The sequence below is a fragment of the Hipposideros armiger genome, unplaced genomic scaffold (assembly GCF_001890085.2).
Source record: "Hipposideros armiger isolate ML-2016 unplaced genomic scaffold, ASM189008v1 scaffold_230, whole genome shotgun sequence".
Taxonomy (NCBI): Eukaryota; Metazoa; Chordata; class Mammalia; order Chiroptera; family Hipposideridae; genus Hipposideros; species Hipposideros armiger.
In genome coordinates, this window is record NW_017731580.1 from 2,421,887 (window position 1) to 2,442,064 (window position 20,178).

The following is a 20,178-nucleotide window of genomic DNA, read 5'->3' on the forward strand; positions in this document are numbered from 1 at the left end:
CAAAGTTATAAAAATGCAATTTAGCTCAAAATTACAACTCCAACGTCAGACAATTGTGTGCAATATTTTGACATCAATTCTAGATTTGTGTCCAAAAAAGTTAAATGGAGGCATCAGAGCTCTGGATTTTGAATTTTTTGTTTTGAGGTGTAATTGACATAACATATTAGTTTCAGGCGTACAGTATAATGATTCGATATTTATATCTATTTAAGATCTCTATTAGCAACTTTCAAATATGCAGTACGTACATATTATTAACTAGCCACCATGCTGCACATTGATCCCCATGACTTATTTGTTTATAACTGGGGGTCTGTACCTTTGGACCCCCTTCACCCATTTCACCTCCACCCTTCCTCGGTAACCACCAATCTGTTTTCTGTATTTATGATGAGCTCTGGATTTTAAATCAGAGGACCTGCATTAGAATTCTGACTTGGCTGCTCACAGTGGTATTTACTTAACTTACCCAGTTCTTGAACACTGTGAAGCACTGATGATATTGAAAGCCATCGCCCTCCCAGGCGGAGGGCTTCAGCACAGTTGCCTCTCCCTCTCAGAGGTCAGCGGGGCCCCAGGGAGCCTGCGCCAGAAGGCAAGAGGCTGCACTTCCTCAGTGGGCCACGTGGTGGCGCCTCTTCACATCGCCAGCTTCCTAGCTTAGGTTTTTTCCTTTAAATCATTTTTTTTGCTTCATTCTGAAATTTAAGGCCATTCCCCAACTCCCTTCCAACGCCCCCTTTTCATTAGGAAGGGAATTCAGGGAGGATGGTAACAGTACCTAATTTCACTAGGTTCCATGTTAAAAATGAGTATTGTAGTCAATTTATGTTTTGGAGATTAAAATAAAAATTCTTCTGTCAGAAGTGTTGGTTAGGGGTGAGGATGGAGGTATATTTCGCTTTGCTTTTTAATGAGGTTTTTTTTTATGTCAGCATAAGTCATCTTGTGGAATTAAGTGAGTTTCCCACCAATCAGACTGAAACAACTCACCTTTTTGATAAAACCCCAACGTCCAGCTGATCCATGGCAGAGACTGTTTGGGTTTGAAACATATGGTGGTTTAAAAAAAAAAAAATGAGTCCTCAACCACAAATACATCAGCATTTCAAAGGTTTCTTAAATGTTTGATTCATCATTGTCCCAGCCCCTGAAATTACACAATATGTTCCTCAAAGTCAAGATAATCAAGAAAGGGGAAAAGTTTTAATTTACAAGATTTAAAAATGTGTTTCTTAGTTCATTACACAGCTGTCACCTTATCTAAATTATACTTATTTTAAACACTGTAAGTTCTGGTTTTCCTCACACACACACACACACACACACACACACACACACACACACAAGTATGAGTTGAATATAAAAACCATATATGAATAAGGGGTTTCATTTGAACTGGGTCTTATTTGCAATGGTATTGCACCTTATGGGACCCTGTTTTAAATGGCACATATTTTGTTTTACCTGTATTAAATACTGATGTGGCCTTATCGCCTACTTAGATCTTTTCAAGGCTCTGTTTTGGCCGTATTTATTTTATAAAGCAGGGTAGTCTGTTACTTCAACTGTGAACTTTACAATTTAATTTTCTGGTTCTATATATCAGAAGACTAGTATGCCATAGGGTAAATCACTTAGCCTTTCTTTGTTTCCATTTTTTTTCCACTTGACCAAGTAAGACTCTTTATTTTCTTTTTGGAGATTTTTTCCCCAAAGAATTCACTAAATAATGTATAAGATTTGAAGGTGGTGTTTTTTAGGGGGACGAAGGCAGAATATTTCCTTTGAGAGGAGAAAATAGCCCATTGTTGAAGCATAGGATGAAATTCTGATTCTAATTTATTCTCTTTGAACCTAATGGTAAATGCTACTTTCTGTAAGATGTGGTCCTGAGGGCATTTCCTCTAACTAAACCTTTCCTCCAAAAGGCTGGCACCTTTTGGACTGCTAAAGACAGATCCCCACCCCCGCCCACCATTCCACATTTCAGATTTTGTTTCTTGGGAGAAAGCAATGGTCAGCCAAAGTCTCTGGAGGTAGCTGACGTTTACTAGTTGCTGGTGTCCAGACTCTGCACAATGCTTTCCCACCCTCCACCCGGTAGAACCCGCTTGCTCCTTTCATTATTTAATCTCAGTGGCGAACCACCATTTGAATCTGCCTGAGTTTGTAAAGGGGACATTCTGTCTCTTCTTGATTATGTCTTAATTTGTTCATTCCTTTACCCAGTGAACATTTATTGAGTCCCTCCTTTGTGCCAGGCACTGTGTCAGAGATACCAAGGAGAAGCTTTGGGAGAGATATCCATGTGTGTGTGTCTATATGCACAGATGCATCTCTCTCTCTCTCACTCACACACACACACACACACACACACACACACACACACACGGTATGATGTGATATGTGTGGATATGAACAGCACTGTCATGGAAGTGGGAACAGAGTGTTAGCATTCCGTGGGTCACTAACAAGGTGTAATCCACTGTGAAACTAGGGTTTCTCTTCAGAATTGGATTGGAACATCGTTTAATCTAACCCAGGGAGAGGGATTTTCCCAAGGCCACATAACTAGATTCCGAAAGAATGTGGCTCAGAATCCAGGCTTTGGACTTCTGTACTTTGTGTGTTGTTGTGCTCAAATGCCTCACAACAGACAGATAGCCTCCGTGGGCAGTGACCTACGATGCGGTAAAAAGTGAGAATGTAAAATTTGTATTTTGATGATAATTTCGTTCTATCGTTTGTACTTCTACTTGTTTACAAACAAGCAGCACTTTTCTTTAGAAGCTAGAGTATGACCTAATAGAGCAAATGGGGACTTCAGGGTTAGTAGAAAGGGAGGGTAAAGAGAAAACAAACTTTTGCTGAGCAGTCAGGCAGTGTTTAGACACCTTGACCTCTGCTGTCACATGTAGTCCCTTCAACAGCCTCGCAAGTTCCATGGTACTCTCATGGACACAGGGATAGGCCCTCCCCCCAAAGACATGCAGTTGTTCGCCTGGTCAAGTTCAGCTCTTCCTTTAGTTGTCACCTGTACTATTCCCCTGCTAGATGTGCACAGTCCCACTCTCTTTCCTTCTAGAACAGCGGTTCTCAACCTGTGGGTCGCAACCCGTTTGGGGGTCGAATGACCCTTTCACAGGGGTCGCCTAAGACCACCGGAAAACAAAAAGATACTTACATTACGATTCATAACAGTAGCAAAATTACAGTTATAGAGTAGCAACAAAAATAATTTTATGGTTGGGGGTCACCACAACATGAGGAATTGTATTAAGGGGTCACGGCATTAGGAAGGTTGAAAACCACTGTTCTAGAAACTGTCACAGTGGCAACTTTCACACACGTTTCCATGAATATCGGATGACCCATTTTTTGCCCTGCGCTGTGAGCCCTGTCAGTGCAGGGGCTGTGTGTGCTTGGCTCCCCTTTCTATCCTGGGTGCATGAGGAAAACACATTTTGAGGAGGTAGAGCTGGGAGTCAAACTGTTCTCACTACTACAAGGAATCTCTCTGTATAAATTTCTCTTGAGATCCTCTTTGAAAAGACAACATAGACAAACAAAAATATCAAACATTACCATCTATCCTCGTCTCTATAGTGGGTCCTTAGAAGTCACCGGGAAAATCCGGAATTACCTTGTTCGCATATCCAACCTCTGTCCACTCTTCGGTTCTGTTGCTTCTCTCCCCTGTATCGGTGGAGAGTCTCTGCTAGGCACAGCACTTTCTAGCTCAGAGCTGAGAAAGTATGTCTTGTCAGGACAGAGGCAGAAGTGTATGCCTCAGGTTTGACTGGAGGGCCCGATGTGTTCATTAGCTACTTTCCAGCTTCATGTCAGTCCCTCAACAAAGGTGCAAGGTAGGGGAGGGGATGGCACACAAAGAAAAACGTGGAAACGTCAGTTGTGTACCATGTATTAACTCTGAATGGCCCAGTTTTTTTTTTTTGTTTTTAACCAAATACATGTGTATTTTTAATTGCTCTGAAATGTGTGTTTTCTCAGACAAGATTTTTAGGAGGTTTGTGGTCACTCAGTAATAAATCAAATAGATCAAATTCATAAAAGAGATGAAATGATCTTTTTTCCCTTCTTATTTGCTCTGTCAAACCATTGTGTTAATACTTGCTCTTGCAAAATTTCTGGACATTCAGCTAAAGCCTCATGGTCCTCATGGGGCACTCAGAAAGCTGTCTTCACAGTGAAAGGGACCGGGCTTGGGGTAGAGGCTGGCCAGGCATGTGCAGTGCCCCTTCCGCTCTCTCCAGACCTGCACTGCTTATCTCACACTTTGCTGGACCCTGCACAGCAGGGTGGGTGAAGGATAGAATTGCAAACAGAAATTATATTTGCTTTTGTTGAGTGAAGCCAAAAGCCCTAATATTATTTTATGCACTCGATGTAGATGACAACTGACATGAGAAAGAGAGCTATTTTTAAGAGCACCATAAGCATCTTTACAATCATGGGTGTGGGGGAGGACACTGCAGGAAGTGTGTGTGTGTGTGTGTGTGTGTGTGTGTGTGTGTGTGTGTGTGCACGCGTGCATATGCATGCCTTTTAAAAGTTGTATTATATATAATCAATGTCTCCACCCTCTCTAAAAGGACCAGAACTGATTAGAAGAAAAAGACTTAACTTGATGCACAAAATTCTGTATGCATGCCAAATACTGGAGTGAAAAAACTTTTGGCATCGGACAGAAAAGACACCAACCAACCATTTGATTTCTATGTCTGAACACTCTCAAGATCTTGAACTCCTATATTTCATTTAAAAAATTGCTCCCTGAAGTGCAAACTTACTTCAATTTTTGAATAAAATCTAGCATTCAAATTTATAGCCACTTTGAAAACTGAGGGTTTATTTATATCATATAAACCTGAACAGATTCTTAATTACAGCAGTCCTGTTGCACATGGAGAATCTGGATGTAAAAAAAAACCAAAAAACCCAAAACTTCCACGTAGGTTTTTCCACATTTTTGGGATGCTTTCATAGGAGCCATCATTTATGGGAAATGTATTAAAATCCTGCCATATTGCAGTTTCAATTTAAATATACCACTTCCCAGAAGAGATTTTAATGTATCCTATAAAGGCACTAAAAGGTTTGGATTTTTTTTTTGGGGGGGGGAGGGGTTGTATTTTTTTTCCTGTCTCTTGCAAGCCAAGGTCCATTGAGAGAGATCCTGTTTTTTCGAGTGATCTGTGTGTGTGCTAACAACCTGTCGGGGAGTGCCTCTCTGCTCTGCTCGCTGTAGCGGGCAAAAGTCATCTTTGTTTGCATGAAAGTTAAGGTCTGATTGAACTAGGGTGAGCCTTTCATTTTAAGAAGAGTTAAAGACTGGGGTGTTTTTAATGTTTTAATCTCTGTTTATGAGGTTTCTGTTACGAGAGGAAAATTGATAACATTTTTACCTCAGCTAACGGGCCGTGCTCTAATCCCACGTTTACAATGATTTATATTCTCCGTGGCAGTGTGCGGTAACCCCAGAGTGATACCACTGTGGTGTGGATTGACTGCACTCCAAACGCTGGGATCACATACATAATGTTTGTACTTTTAAATAATATTCAGACACCAGAATAAATACCATATGTGCACCGAAGCTGGTTACAATGGAACCTTGTCATTTCTTGTGAGGGAGAACATTCTTTGTTTCTGATTCCTGTTTGAAATAAGTATGCAAAAGATAAATATGTACATTGACAGCATTTTAAGCAGGCTTAGGTAGGTACACAGCTAAGGATGGAGCTATGTGTCCTTGAAGGGTTGCATTTAAAACTGAAAAGAATTCTGTGTTGCCACCACCCCTCTTTGACATACATGAAGACATGGCTTGGTATCCAACGTTCCCAGTGTAGGGTCAGTTTTTATATTTTATGTCTACAGCACGCTGCACTTAATGGACATCTGCTGAAGAAAAATTACCTCCCTGAGCACTGTTCATAGGAACAGTGAGACTAACATGCTGATGACATGGTAACAGGGAGAGGAACGCATGTGATAATGGGGAGGGATGGATTGATTGGAAAGCCGGGACTCAGCGTGAGACCTAATGTCATCTGATGCCACAAAAGCAGAATTTAGGTGGCCTGACATCATCAAAATACAGATAATCAATCTCCCCTAATCCATTTTTTCCCGTATGATATTGAAGATTTAAAAGTTTCATAAAGTTTGGAAGTACCTCCTAAGTCATGCACTTTTAGATTTTTGTTTTTATCCATCGTGGTTGGAATTCTAATCCACCTCGACATATTTTTTAAACAGACATGGTAGAATGCCTTTCATATTTGTACATCTGTAACAGGCTCCAACAAGTCAATCCACATTTGCTTCTTGGGGAAGCATTTCCATCCAGGTTTTGCCGTCAGTGGAGCTCTATCGCGCTAGTGCTTATGACATTTCAATAATATTTGGTGGATGAGGAAACCCTGGGCATTGGGACTGATGGCTTCCCTACTCCTCAGCACCCCCAGCTCCACCCGGCTTTGTGTGGTTTGCCCAGAATATATAGCGTGAGATTAATGTGTGAGTCATACATCACAATGCACTTCTGACAGTTTATCTGGCACATGACTCAGATTGGGGAAGACTTGCATCCTTTCTGGGACTTATTTGTAGAAATGTTCCCTGTTATAAAAATGCTCAGAGGGCCCTTCTTGAGGTTGAGAAGTTACCAGACAAATAGAGTATATTGAACCTCTGACATACTGTCTCTCCTTTTCAGCTTTTCGGATGATCCCGTACCCCTTGGAAAAGGGACATCTGTTTTACCCCTACCCAATCTGTACAGAAACAGCAGACCGTGAACTGCTTCCATGTAAGTCTCACCTCTGTGTGCTCCCCGCTTCAGCCTGTGAGGGTAGCCTGCCTTGGGGAGCGGGGGTGGGGAGGAGAATGACACGTGCTTATAATGTTCCTTGTCTTTTATCACGCTTCTCCCAAACCCTTCCTCAATAACATGTGCATTCAAGTGGGTTATGGGAGTGGATTTGGCTTCCTGTTCCTCCACGTCTCCCCAGATTCATCAAAGGGAAGACCCCAGAGGACTGAGATTAGCTGAGGAGGCGTCCCGGGGGCCTGAACACAGAGCCCCCCAGCTTGGGGCTGAGGTGGGCTGGGCGGGCGGGTTCAGTGTGCAGGGTGCTTGCTGCCCGGTCCCCGATGCTCAGAGGCAGTCCGCACTGCCTGGGTTTGCAGAGGAAGCACTGACCTCAGAGGGAGCAGCGCATGAGTCAGGGAAGGGTGGGCAGCTATGCCAGAGGCGGAGCCGTGGGCGGGTGGGTGTTCTGTGGTGATGCAGTGCCCTTGGCCATCGGCACTTCCGTGAGCATCTCGGAATGGCACGTAGTGAGCGGCGTGCCATGTGCAGAGCACACGTGCAGCTCAGCACAGAGGGGCCCTGCCCGCGAGGGCCGGACCAGCTGGCAGTCCGACGGCCCATGCCGCGTGTGGAAAGTGTGATTTGGTTTACTGCAGCACAGCATTGTTTTGACAATCCTGGCCGACTAGTTATGATCAAACTATACCGTACACAGGGCCATGGCCAGGCTCTTCACGTGGCCAGATTTTCTCCCTCAGATAATAAGCTCCGAGTTTTGGCTAGTCCCTCTTCCCCATCCTGACGCCCGCCACCCCCTCCCTTTTACCAGCCCCAATTATATCATATCTCATAGCTGTAACATGTTTAAATACTTTGCCCAGAGGAATAGTGTAACTTTGGAGCCCGGGGTGCGTAGTAAATTGTCCAACACCAGCGTTATTGAGCGGTCGTAAATCTCCGCGTGGTGGGGCCTGGGTGCAGGCCGACGGGCTGTCTCAATCTGAAGTAGCAGGAGGTAGCTCGCTCGCTTTCCGTGCGAGCCAGCCCCACTGCGGGCTTCGTCACCTACGGAGCTGGGAGATTTCGGTTACGCGTTGCTCCTCACTGCCCGAGTTTTATTGTGAAAAGGGTCTGGTGTCTCACACTACATTAGATTTGATTTCAGAAATCCCTGTTATGGGCCCATACTTTACCTTTTGACTCCCCCCTTCAGGGAGATCCTTGTTAAAGTTTCAGTTTTCTGGTAAAAAAGACAGTTTTCTGAAAAGTACACTTTTAAAATGTTTTAGTTGAGCCCAATTAAGTTTCCATGGGGATGGATTCACTATTAGAACAAGATTACAGTTCTTATAAGAAACTTTATAGGAATAATCTTTATAAGCCTGAAATAGAAAAATTATGGCTCACGTTTAGTTAATTGAATGCAGCGGTCCAAGTCTGATCTCCCCTCAGGACCTTTCGGTGGGCTGGGTTTGGAGGGTGAGCATGTGGCGAGGCTTGATTGTTGTGAACCCGCCTTTGGCACAGTAAAAGTCTCCTTGTTGCCACAGTGACTCCACCCCACGTTTTAATCCTAGCAGGTTGCCTTCCCTGGATTGGGGTGGGTGCCGTGCTCTTGGTGCTTTGTCCCTCCTCCCAGGTCCTCCGCGGCTGTGTCAGCAGATAGATTCGTGTTTAGGGCTCGAAGCAATGAGAGCTGAGGGGTTGGAGAAAGAAAGGCCTTTAGATCTTGGATTTCCTGAGGAAAGTGGAGCCCTTGGGTGCTTTTGGTCCCGGTACCGGTAACTGCTCACGCGCAGATTCGGTGCTTTTGGTCCCAGCGTCAGTACTTCTTGCGTGCAGATTGGGTGCTCCCTCCACCAGGGTGAGGGCCACGGGAGCGTTTTCCTCTGGGAAGCCAGCCCCTACCTGCCAGGTCAGCAACCCACCAGCCCATGTCACAGGCAGCCGCAGAACCACAAAAAGCAGGGGGGTCCATTGTTTTGGCTTTTGTGCCACAGCTTTTTGGTTTCCCCAAACCCAATATTTGAATTTAAAAGTATGAAAGTCACCCTAAAGAGCATTAGTTATTTATTTCGGGGCTGTGGTGGTGGTGTTTGGAACTATATTTATCAAGGGTCTCCTACAGTTGTGCAACATGACCCTCACAGCCTTTATCCCCAACCCTTGCAAACAGAATCCATCAGCATATGAGGTCCTCGCTGAATGTCTCTATCTGGGTGGCCCCCTTCGTCTACATACATAGAGTACGCCAAGAAAAAAAAACCAACAAGATAAACTAATATCACCTCATTATAATGATTAAAAATTATAGGAAGGTGAAAAATCTAGAGCAAGGATTCTTTTTCAGCATAATTGATTTTGGATTTTCTGAGTTTTGTACAATGAACATGTGTTTCATAATCTGAATAAAGTTTTGTTTTATTTGTGTTTGCTTTTGAGAAAAGAATATTATATATTAGGCCTAGATAGTGTTCCTCTCCTGCCAGGATGTGCAATCCCAATTAGCCTATTATGCTTCCAGAGTGCTGAGGTTGAACAAGGACTTGGGAGATGCAGTTAGGCCGCTGAAGGCTCCGAGGTTGACTGTGGTTCGTTACAGTAGCCTATCTTGTTCATTTGCAAAAGACTTCAGCCCAAGCACTCAAGAGTCCATCCAACATAGAGAAATTCCCTGAGAAGGCATTTCGTTCCAGCCCTAGTATTTCCCTTTTGTCTTCTCCACAGCTTTCCATGAAGTCTCAGTTTACCCAAAGAAGGAGCTTCCCTTCTTTATTCTCTTTACTGCTGGACTGTGTTCCTTCACAGCCATGCTGGCCCTCCTGACACATCAGTTCCCGGAACTTATGGGGGTCTTCGCAAAAGCTGTGAGTACTTGCCAAGAGGGCGGCCTCGGGGAAGGGGCAGGAAAAGCAACTGAAGCAGCACAAGATGAGGGGATTGTCATGTAGAAATGGATACACCTGTATTGATCGTTTGCTCACTGTTTAATTTTTATTATCAGTGGAATCAAAGGTCGAGGGTCGAATGAGAAAGTGTAGGTTGTTTGTTAATACATGCCTAGCCTTCCTTCACACACAGAAAGTTCTCAGCAATTCCCCCCAAAACACACGAGGTCTCCCAGGATTAAGTTAATAATTAGGGGAATCCTAGCAAATGAAAAATGTGTGGAAAATGATTCAGTTTTTGTATAAACTGAATGATATTTTGAATCTTTAGATATTGTGGGTCTCTTTTCAAGAAAGATGAGATTTACGTTTTCAAAGATGATTTAAATAAAAACAATGTAATGGTTACAATGCTTTGGCTTATTTGGGGAATGAACTGAGAGGGTGTGGAGGGCTTGTGGTAGTAAGAAGTATGCAGATACTACGTTTAGAATTATGGAAATCCACTGAGAGCCTTTAAGGAAGGTTGTGGAGAAGAGCTTTAATCAGAAAAGCTATCTGCATGGACAGTCAAGAACCACTGTCTCCTTGCTGAAAACTGACCATTCCAGGCTGCACTTGCAGTGAGGATAAGTTCACTGGTTTGGCCACAGATGATTTCAAACAGAAGGAATCAGGAAAAGAGTGTGCATTGCTTTCCTGGAACTCCGTTCTGATCTCAAGGCGAGTGGAGTCGGGAAGGATGATTGCTAACTTGGCTGGGTTGATTTAATCCCTTTCCAGATGATTGACATGTTCTGCTCGGCAGAGCTCAGGGACTGGAATTGCAAGAGTATTTTCATGCGTGTTGAAGATGAACTGGAAATCCCACCGGCACCTCAATCTCAACATTTCCAAAACTGAACTCATCACCCTTCTTCCCTCACCACCAAACCACTCCTCCTGTACTCCTGACCTCCGCCAGTGGCACTGCCACCCACTCAGTTACCCAAGCCAGAAACTCAGCAGCCCCCCTCAACTCCTTCTCTCACTGCCCACATCCCAGCTGTCTCAGCCTCCTCCATCTTGGGTCTAACCTCCTAAGCCACTAGACTTTCAATGTAATTCACCTCTTCTTCCCCTCCTCATCCCCCCACAGCCCCTTTCTTAATTTAGGTCTCTGTTATTTCTTGCCTGGACGCCTGCAAAAGTCTTAACTGGTCTCCTTGCTGACAGTCTTATCCTCTGTCAGTCTTTCTTTCATGCTGACACAAAAATGATCTTTCTTAATTACAGGTCTGAGCATGTCACTTCCCTGCTTCAATTTCTCCAGGGGTTCCCCCCCATTTTCAGGATAAGTCCCAGCTCTTTAGCATGGCATGCAAGACCCCTTGGAATCTGGCCCTTGCTTGCCTCTTTAGCCTCATTTCTTCCAGTTGTTGCACAGACACTGCTCTTGGGCCACAGTGAATTACTCACCATTCCCAGTGCATCAGGCGACTGTCCACCTCAGCGCCTTTGTACACGCAGTTTGCTCTGCATGGAATGTTCTTCCCATCCCCACCCCACCTGTCCACTCTACTAATGCCTCTTCATTCTTTTATCCTCAGCTTTCTTTCTAACTTTCTCCTAAGCTGAGCTAGATCTCTGCTTTGTGATCCCACAGTATTCCACGAATACCTATATTATCACATTTATTGTACTGTATTATAATTGTTGAAAACTTGTCTGTCCCCCTTTAGAATGGGAGCTCCTTGAGAGCAGGACTGTGTCTTCCTCATCTCTGTATCCCCAAAGCTTTGCACAGTGCATTGCACATAGTAGGTTCTCAATAAATGATTATTAAATAAATAAATGGTAGTGGTTTCTGCAGAAAGAATCGATGTAAAAAATCAGATACAGCCTAGCATTTCTTCTCTTCTTTGATGTTTATAACCATGGATTCTTAAAGTTGAGAGGGACCTTAAGCAATTGCCTTCAACAGTAATGTGGTGGAGGTCACCTAGACTTGTCTTGGGTCCTTTCAGCAATGGGGAGCTCACCATTTCATATCGAAGCCCATTTCATTGTTGGATCTCTCAGAACTTTTCTTTATACTGATAAAATCTGCTTTCCTTTTTCATTTCCACTGTCGTTCCTATTCTTCTCTCTGAAACCATAGGAAACAAGCCTATTTGCTCCTGCAACTTCTTCACACAGCTCAGCTCTCACTCAGGGTTACCTCTCCCCTCTGACTGCCCCCTCTTCTCTCCAGGCAGAAGACCTTCAACGTCCTTACGTCTTCTGTGCATGACTTCCAAGCCGCGCATCGCCCACCTCACCGCCCTGTTGCTCCCTAGTGTATGGTCTTGGCTGTTCATTACTTTCTTCTACTCCCAAGCCAACCTGTGAATAACAGTAGTTGCCAAACTTCTGGGCAGATTAGAGTGCCACTTAGTACATTTTAAGTAAGAATATACTTACAGCATTAGACAAGTACTGTTCTTCCTTTTACGTTTGTCTCCTAAACATTTTTTAAAGCACATTTGGCCCAGTATTCCTCATTAAACTGAAAAATAGCACTTGGTAGGAATTTTGGATCAGAACAGATTCTCAGCTCCACTGTGCATCAAATCGCCTGGTACCCAGCACCAGAAAGTCAGAGCTGTGAGTGTTAGCACCCAGGACCCCGTGTTTCTAACAAGGACCCAGCACACTCTGACGACTGCGCTTGAGGACCGTATTTCCTTTCAATAACAGCCACAGGCGTGTGGAGGGCTCTCAGAGCTGTTGGGGTGACCACCTTTAGGGCTCAGTGGTTTCACCCTGGCTGCACCGTGGAATCATCTAGGGAGCTTAACTATTACTGATGCCCGGCCCCCCGGCCCCCACCGGGGTCTGACTTGATGGGCATCTGAGTTTTGAGACCCTCTCTGGCATAGAACCAGGGCTGTGAGAAGCACTGCACGAATGAAATGACTAATTGCCTGAAACCACTTTAACTGTGTGTGTGTGTGTGGGGGGAGAATGGGGGAAAGGGGGAAGGGGGAAGTAAATAGACTAAACTGGACTGGGCATTCTCTAGGAAGGACTGGGCAACCTCCAGAATATCAGAGAGATGTGTTCATTACGGATGTGAGACAAGGGTCCACGCTCCTCATTTAATTTTTCCAAGTTTTGGTTTTGAGTCTAAGATCCAATGATGGAATAAAATATAAGTTTGCCTTCACGGGCCTCATATTTTATGCTCTACCAAGGTGTGGTCGTTTGGTCAGCTCCTCATGATTTTCAAATGTGGTTTAGATAAATTTGCTTTTAAGCCTCTGTCTGGAGGATCCTATCCATCTTGTCCTTCATTAAGGTTTAGCAGTTTCCAAAATGTCTGGAGAGACTCGGTGTGGACAGAAGATGGATGGCCTGAAGGAGATGAGCCCGTCACCCTCCTCCCCACCGCCCGAGTCTTCTTCACATTTTCACCCTTGTCACTTCATAGGGCCCCTCGTGAAGTCCCTGCAGGTTATCACAGCCGCCCTATGGGCTGCCTGCAGCCATTTGCAGCCTGTGAAAATGATTTTCTCAGCCCTGCCCGAGATAAGTCCCTGGGATAATGACTTTTAGTAGATGCAGAGAGATTGCACGCCGGCCTCCAGGCCACATGTAGCTTGGGAACTCGCCAGTGTGTTTACATGTGGATCTACAGCCAGTAAGGAAGCTGGAGCAAAGTGTGAGCCACTGGAAAATAGTAAAATGAGCCGTTTCAGCGGTCTCTCGCCCTAATCTAATCTACCTCAATGACTTGGGACGGACTCTTCCTCGAATGTTTGGTTACCAAGATAAGGATGCCCATATAAATAAGTTATGTTCCAACCCAGCCCCCCGCAGAATGTGGGGAGGTCAGCATTCTAACCCCTCCTGCTTTCAAGGGCCCTGCGTTGCTCCTCTGGCCTCTCTCTTTCCTTCCTCGAGCCTGAGCCCCCTGACTTCTGACTCTCGTCTTCACTTATAGGCCCTGGCCTCTTTGAAGTCTGATATTGATTACAGTGAAATGTCAATTGTCTGATTGTGAAGGGGCACCTGGAACATATTCAGATAAACAGAAGCGTTTCGAGTGGTAATGAAGCATGTTGGGAGGCACGACCTTCCAAAGAATGGTGTTTCAGGAGGAGGATGATCAGGAGACTTTTCTTAGTTCAGTTGCTTTTGCTCCCCCATAAGACTGATTGGATTACACCATGTTATGCACCAGGCATCTCTGCCCTCTGGAGAGAGGTGTGCATCCTGGGAGATGAGCTCTCCCAGGGTCGCCTGCCGTTCCTCATTCAGATTTTCCATCCAGGCCTAGTTTTCCTAAGTCTGTGAGTGAAACTACTGCATTGGGTGTGTCTCAGGCCAAAAAAAAGGGACTGATTTTCAAACATGCAAAGAGCATCCCAAGCAAGGCATACTCAACCAAGCATTTTTGTAATGCCTCCTGATGAAAGTTGCTACCCTATATTTGGTTCCTAAGTAAAAGGGCTCAGCAGCTCCCAAGCCTCATTGCATGGTCTGCCTCTCCCTGTGGGTGATGGAGGGGGAGGAGATGGGGGTGCGGGGCGGGGTGCTAAGGAGGAAAGTAGCTTAGTACTTCAACTGGGTGCTGCAAGAGAATTAGGGTCTCTAGGAAGAGGGTCAAGAGCTCCCAGGTTAGAACATTCTAGATGTGAGGGAGAGCAGTAAGTTATCACATACATTGGAGGTGTGGGGACTTAATTATCTTGTGGAACCTTGTTGAGAAGGTGGGTGTAGGCCGGGGAGGCAGGCTCCATGGTACGCAGTGTGGGAAGAGGGGAATTGCAGACCTCCAAAAGGGTGAGGCTCACCTCCTGATTTCCAGAGGCCTCACCTTCTGCATTTTTTATACAAGTCAGGTCAGTGCCCAAACAAAGCAAACAATCCCACAGGCCTTTATTTTGAACCAACTTTGTAACAACATCTCCATTCATTCTGCTGCCGAAGTTGAGGCTCCCAGAAGTCTCCACATTTTAGTGCATGAAATTGCCGGGAGTGTAGGCTCTGAGCAAGCCTCTCATCTGAGCGCCAATACTTAAGCTGTTCCTCCTCCTCAGGCACAGCGTTGGTAGTTCTGAATCTGTTTTGGGTCAAGTCTTCAGGATATGATAATTTCACCAGCAATATCACTTTGTTCACTGAGCCCTATCTTCCAACCCCTGTCAGGCTCTCTGGTTTATCCCTACCATTTTAGCACCTAGCTCCTCTTTATGGAGCTGAATATCATAGGTAAATGCTGTGTTTGGTGAAGGTTTCGTGGTCTCTGAACACATAAAAATAAGTAAAAAAAAAATATGCGTGTGTGTAGTTTTAATTTTATAATATCATGTTGGAGTAATGCAATCAGTCGACTTCTTCCATGTTATCCTCTCATAACCAGGATTTTACAAACTCTTTCAGAGGCAGCTTAGGAAGTAATTACTCATTCCTGGGCCCAGGATCTCCCATGATACCTTATTAACTGCATTCAACTCTAACCTGAGAAGGGTAGGCAGTCCGTTCTGTAGGGTGAGCGCCGCAAGTGGTTCTGTGCACCCAACAAAGGATAATTCAGAAGATTACTGGAAATACCCATCTATCTAACACCCACTTGGCGAAAGGAAGAGCTGCCCACCTTTGCTCCAGTACTAACATGGCTTTCTGTTTCTTAGCTGCAAACCCAGCCTGGCACTCAGGGCCCTCTCCAGCATTCTTCTAGTTACTTCTGAACGCTAACTCTTCCAGCTAAGCGAAACTTGACTATCTTCTGGTCTTAACAGTTGGTTTCCCACTTCTGTTCCAGTTGCTTCTTGCGCCTGGAGGGCCCACCGGCTCATGTTCCTTTCCTTCCCATCCTTCCCCCACCTCAGTCTTTTGATATCCAACCGTCTGTCGGGGTCTATTACAGTTGCCTAATTTTACATTTTCTTCTGCTCCTTTCAATAGACTGGATCCCTGTTCTGAGCCCCCCCCCATGCTTCTGTTCTGTTGTGGTCTATCTGGCATTATTACTTTGCTGTGGACAGGTCTTAGCACCCATGCCTCACCCCTGCTTTGTCAGTGGGAGTTTTGTCCTAGACGCCTTTATATCTCACCCAACACTTAAGTGCCTTAGTGAGTAAATATATTCAATTGATGTAAAGGACGCAACATTGAGGAGGATTCCAAATCTATCTTGAGTTTCCTTCATGCAGATTTGTATTCTACTGGTTCAAAAAAAAAAGAAAAAAGAAGGAAAGGTTCTGAGGCCAAGTGAATTTGGGAAACTTCGCTACCCCTCTTGAAGACCCACAATCCATAGAACCTATGACCAGTCGAGAAACCTGTTTTAACTTCATTAAATGCAGTCTACTAATTTGTCTGACCTCAGAAGCATGTTNGAAAGTCCTGCAGTCCCCAGGTGGGGTCCTCGCGTGGCACCTGATGCCAGGCAGCACCAGTACCCCTCCGCTCTGGTGTGGCTCTGCTGAGTAATAAACAAATTGGACAGCGGCATGTCCTACCCAAGGAGCCTGTGGAATTTTTCTCAGTGGGCCCCAAAGGCTCTCAAAAGGTGAACAAGTCAAGAGCCACTTTTCTCCTGTGCAACTTTGTCACCTCTGACCTCTCCACATGCCTCCTTTCAAACTGTCTTAGCTGCCGCCCAACACAGTGTGATGAGCGCCAGGCACCTCTCTTCTTCCAGATAAGGGTGAATCTTCAGAGGAAATGTGACTGCCCTGGGCCAGGGCACGAGAGCCCCTGGAGCCCACCGCCGTCACCCTCATCTGCAGAGGCCATGGCCTGAGCCCCTTGGGAAATGAGGATCAGGTTGTGTCTGAAACACATCTCAACCTCTGGGGGCTGTCTGTAGCTATATAAGGAGCTGGTCAAGAGCCATTTATCAGGAAAGTTCTTGAGGGCAAAGAGAACCTGCAGGGCACTTCAATTAGCTGAGCAGTCCCTGGCTCAGCTTTCATGTGCCTGCAGCTGTCACCAGGAGGGATATCAGCCATTCAAATGGCACTGCTACTGCGATTTCATATGTAAGGGCTGCAAAGGGCCCCCTTCCCTCTCCTCGACTCCTTTCAGCATCTTTGCCCATATTTGCACAGGGTCTTGGACTCCAAGAAATGTTTGTCTAAAAATAGCCAAGCTATAAGCAAGTAGGTGTTTTAATCACCTACTTTAATCAAAGCATCAGAAGACGTTGCCCAACAATGGTCCCCACAACCAAAGACACGTCTTCAAAGGGTCATTCAGGTAACCCACCTGCTTTTCCTGCCTGATCCAAATAAAACAGAGAATGTGAGCCATGACAGCTGCACCAGGTTCGAATTTCTCTGTCTTGCTCCACTGGAGTTCTGTCCACTGACAGCCTCAACCCAACGGGCCCTGTGGCACCTACGGCAACACTAACAAGTTCCGTTTGATTCTCAGTAAGAAATGTTTTCATACCTGCAGATTTTCAGGACTCGTATATATACTTGCCTTCAAAAACATCTCTAGGTGTCTTTAGTTCAGAATGATCTCACCTGATACTTAACAGCACACTGTAGTTTCCAAAATTAAGAGCNTTGGAATACAAATGCAAACATTCTAAATTAAATATTAACAATTTGAATCCAGCAATGTATACAGGAAATAATCCAATATGACCAAATGAATCTGTAGGGTTTTTTTTTAACTTCCTTATCAGGTCTTAGTATTAAAGTCATTCTGCCTTTATACAAAGAATTGGAGAGTTTCCCATATTTTTATATGGCCCAGAATAATTAAACACTGAAATGAGCTGCTTTTCAAGGATTAGAAAAAAACTCAGATACAAAACATCTGATTTTTTCTTTGTTAATGATAGATTTTTCAATCATGTTTTTAATACCTGCTGTGGTGATTGGTCTATGCTAATATTTCACTTCTTATGTTTAGATTGTATATTTTTCTGGGAAATTACCATTTTCTCTAGTCATTCAAATATGTTACCACAGAGGTAGTTGGGTATATAATTTATATTACATATTTAATCTCTTCTGTATTTGTGATTATTTCTCTTTTCTCATAACTAATTTTATATATTTTTGCTGTCTGTCTTTTTTTCCCATTTAATCAGCCTCACACAAAGTTTATCTAATTTACTCTTTCAAAGAAACACGTTTTGGATATACAGCAGCATGCAACCATACTTTCAGCTTTATAGTTTGTTATTTTCAGCTCATCTTTTTGTTCTCCCTTGTTTCCCTTGGTTATAAGAATTATAATTTTTCTAATTTCCTTAGATTAGTACTTGGTTCACTTCTATTTTATTTTAAGAAAGAAGGTGTTTAAGGCTATAAATTTTTCTGTGTGTAGCTTTCTTGTCTCATAGATTTTGCTATGAAGTGTTCTTTTTTAGAAATTTCTGTTTTGGTTTCTTCTTATCTAGGAGGAATCACTTTTGGGCATTTCCTAATAATTGGTTCTCCATTACTGCCTTCAAGGAATTTATTTTTAATTCTACTTTGCAATATCTAATGAAACATCAAATATGTTCAACTACCTGTCCCCAAATACAGAAAACCTTATATCTCACACCCATGGATTACTTGTAAGTAAAGTTTTGATCCCTGTTTCCATCATTAAAAAAAACAAAAAAAAAACAAAAAACCGCATCTTTTTTCAATGTGAAAGTTCAGGGGCCATGTTAAAATGTTTGAAACGTGTTGGGTGTTCCTTCCACTGTTCCTATTGTTTTTCTCTTTGCCCCAGGACCATGTACCTCACCAGCTAAAACAAGCCTGTGGGCTGAGTAGACATAGTGAGTGGTACCCCCAAGTAAGTGCTGAAAATAATGGGGAAGGGATGCTTCTAAGATACCACATTACATAGTTGCCATCTGCTCTGCAGGGCTGTATTAGGAATTGATATGTGGAGGGTGGTGGGGGCTAGATAGTGTTTAAAGGAACTAGTCTTACAGTTCTGCCTTTTGAAGGGTCAAGAGTGGCTGATGTCAAACAGACAAGAAATGGCTGGAAAGGAAATGTCCAAGCAGAGGTGGACTGGCCCTCTCTTAGGAGTGCTCCAGGGAGCTGCAGGGAGCTCAGAGGACAGATGACCTTCAGGTAACATCTACATTTCCTCCCGAGTCCTAGCTGTGGTTCTCCAGCAGGAAGGAGCACAGGGCAGAAAGGATGTGGTTTCCCTTGTCCTCTTCCTCCAGTCTGTCTCTGCTGACCAGCTCCAGCTGAGTTCATAGTCTGTTGGGTCCTCAGCCTTGAAGCTTGTGTATGCCCAGCCTTAGGCAGAAAACTCTGGAATTGAAGACTTTAACTGACCATCATCAAAAGACAAGAAAACCTCAGGCTATTGTGTGTTTGTCCAAGGAAGAGGCAGTAAGTTACAATTTTAGAGAGTGTGCAAGGAATGTAATTAAAAATATTTTTTTCCTAACCACACACTTCCAGCTCTGAGCCCTCATCCCACGAAACGGGGTCCTGCTTGCCTGTGACAGCATTATTATCCAAGCCCGCAGTGTCCTTGAAGTCAGGGGACTCTCTGCTCCTGTGGCACGCTCAGGCTACAAGACCTGAGGTCCCACTCCATGCCAGGCTCCCCTGGGGGTATCTAAGCCACCCTTTCTGAGGGCTGGGTGCTGCCTGCAGGCTCACATCCCACCCTTTACGCCTCAGCTTCTCCTGTACACCCAGAGAGTCTCCGTACTGGAAGCAGGTCCTTCCAGACACAGGCTCTTTCAGGCCGTTTTCCTAACAGTTGTCTGGGGCAAACAATGGCAAAACCTGGACTCCTGCTGGAAATGATAAAAGGGAGACTGCACGGAGAAAACAGGAATAATGTGGCAAAGATACCTTGTCCCACAAATCAAAGACAACCTCCTTCTTATCAGTATAAATTAGACTCATTTGTTCACTCATTCCTTTCCTCGGTTGAAATTCATTGAGGCTCTACCGTGTGCCGGGGATATGGTCACGCTCTCCCAATGACACTTGGAACTGCAGTCAACACACTGTGTATTACTTGTACATTTATTGGTCTGCCTCCCCCACTAGACTACAAGGAAGCCGAGTTGCACATTATGGCATCCATCTTCATACCCTCATGATTTAGAACTGGTGTTCTATATTCTAGAATATTACAGTTCAGTAAATGTTGGCAAGAAGGAAGGACAGACATGGTAGAGGAGAGGATGGTGCTAAAACAGAAGTGAGTATCATTTTATAGAAATCCAGAAAATATTAAAATGAAATAAAATTTGTTTATTCCATTCTCAGAACAGCAGCTTAATGAGAAGCTTTTGTGAAAACTTTGCCAAATTATCATTTCATTTGGGACATATTATTTCTTCTCATCCCAAGTTCGCCAAGGGATCACTGTTCCTGTTCACATCAGGCACTCAGTGTGCGTGATCTCCGTCCTCCATACCAGCCTGGGAAGGCACTAGTGTTATACCCACGGAGCAGCTGCAGCGTGAAGGGGCTGGGGCCCTGA

The 20,178-nt window shown here is 44.4% G+C and overlaps 1 protein-coding gene across 1 annotated transcript in view; it reads left to right on the forward strand.

Moving 5' to 3' along the window:
* ST7 (suppression of tumorigenicity 7) overlaps nt 1-11,509 on the forward strand; it is a 163,961-nt gene extending 152,452 nt beyond the window's left edge. Inside the window, exons 13-15 of the mRNA XM_019654761.1 lie at nt 6,749-6,841; nt 9,572-9,711; nt 10,516-11,509. Coding sequence (XP_019510306.1) covers nt 6,749-6,841; nt 9,572-9,711; nt 10,516-10,635 — 353 coding nt within the window. The 3' untranslated portion in view covers nt 10,636-11,509. The remainder of the gene's footprint in view (nt 1-6,748; nt 6,842-9,571; nt 9,712-10,515) is intronic.
* The last annotated feature ends 8,669 nt before the right edge of the window (nt 11,510-20,178 follow it).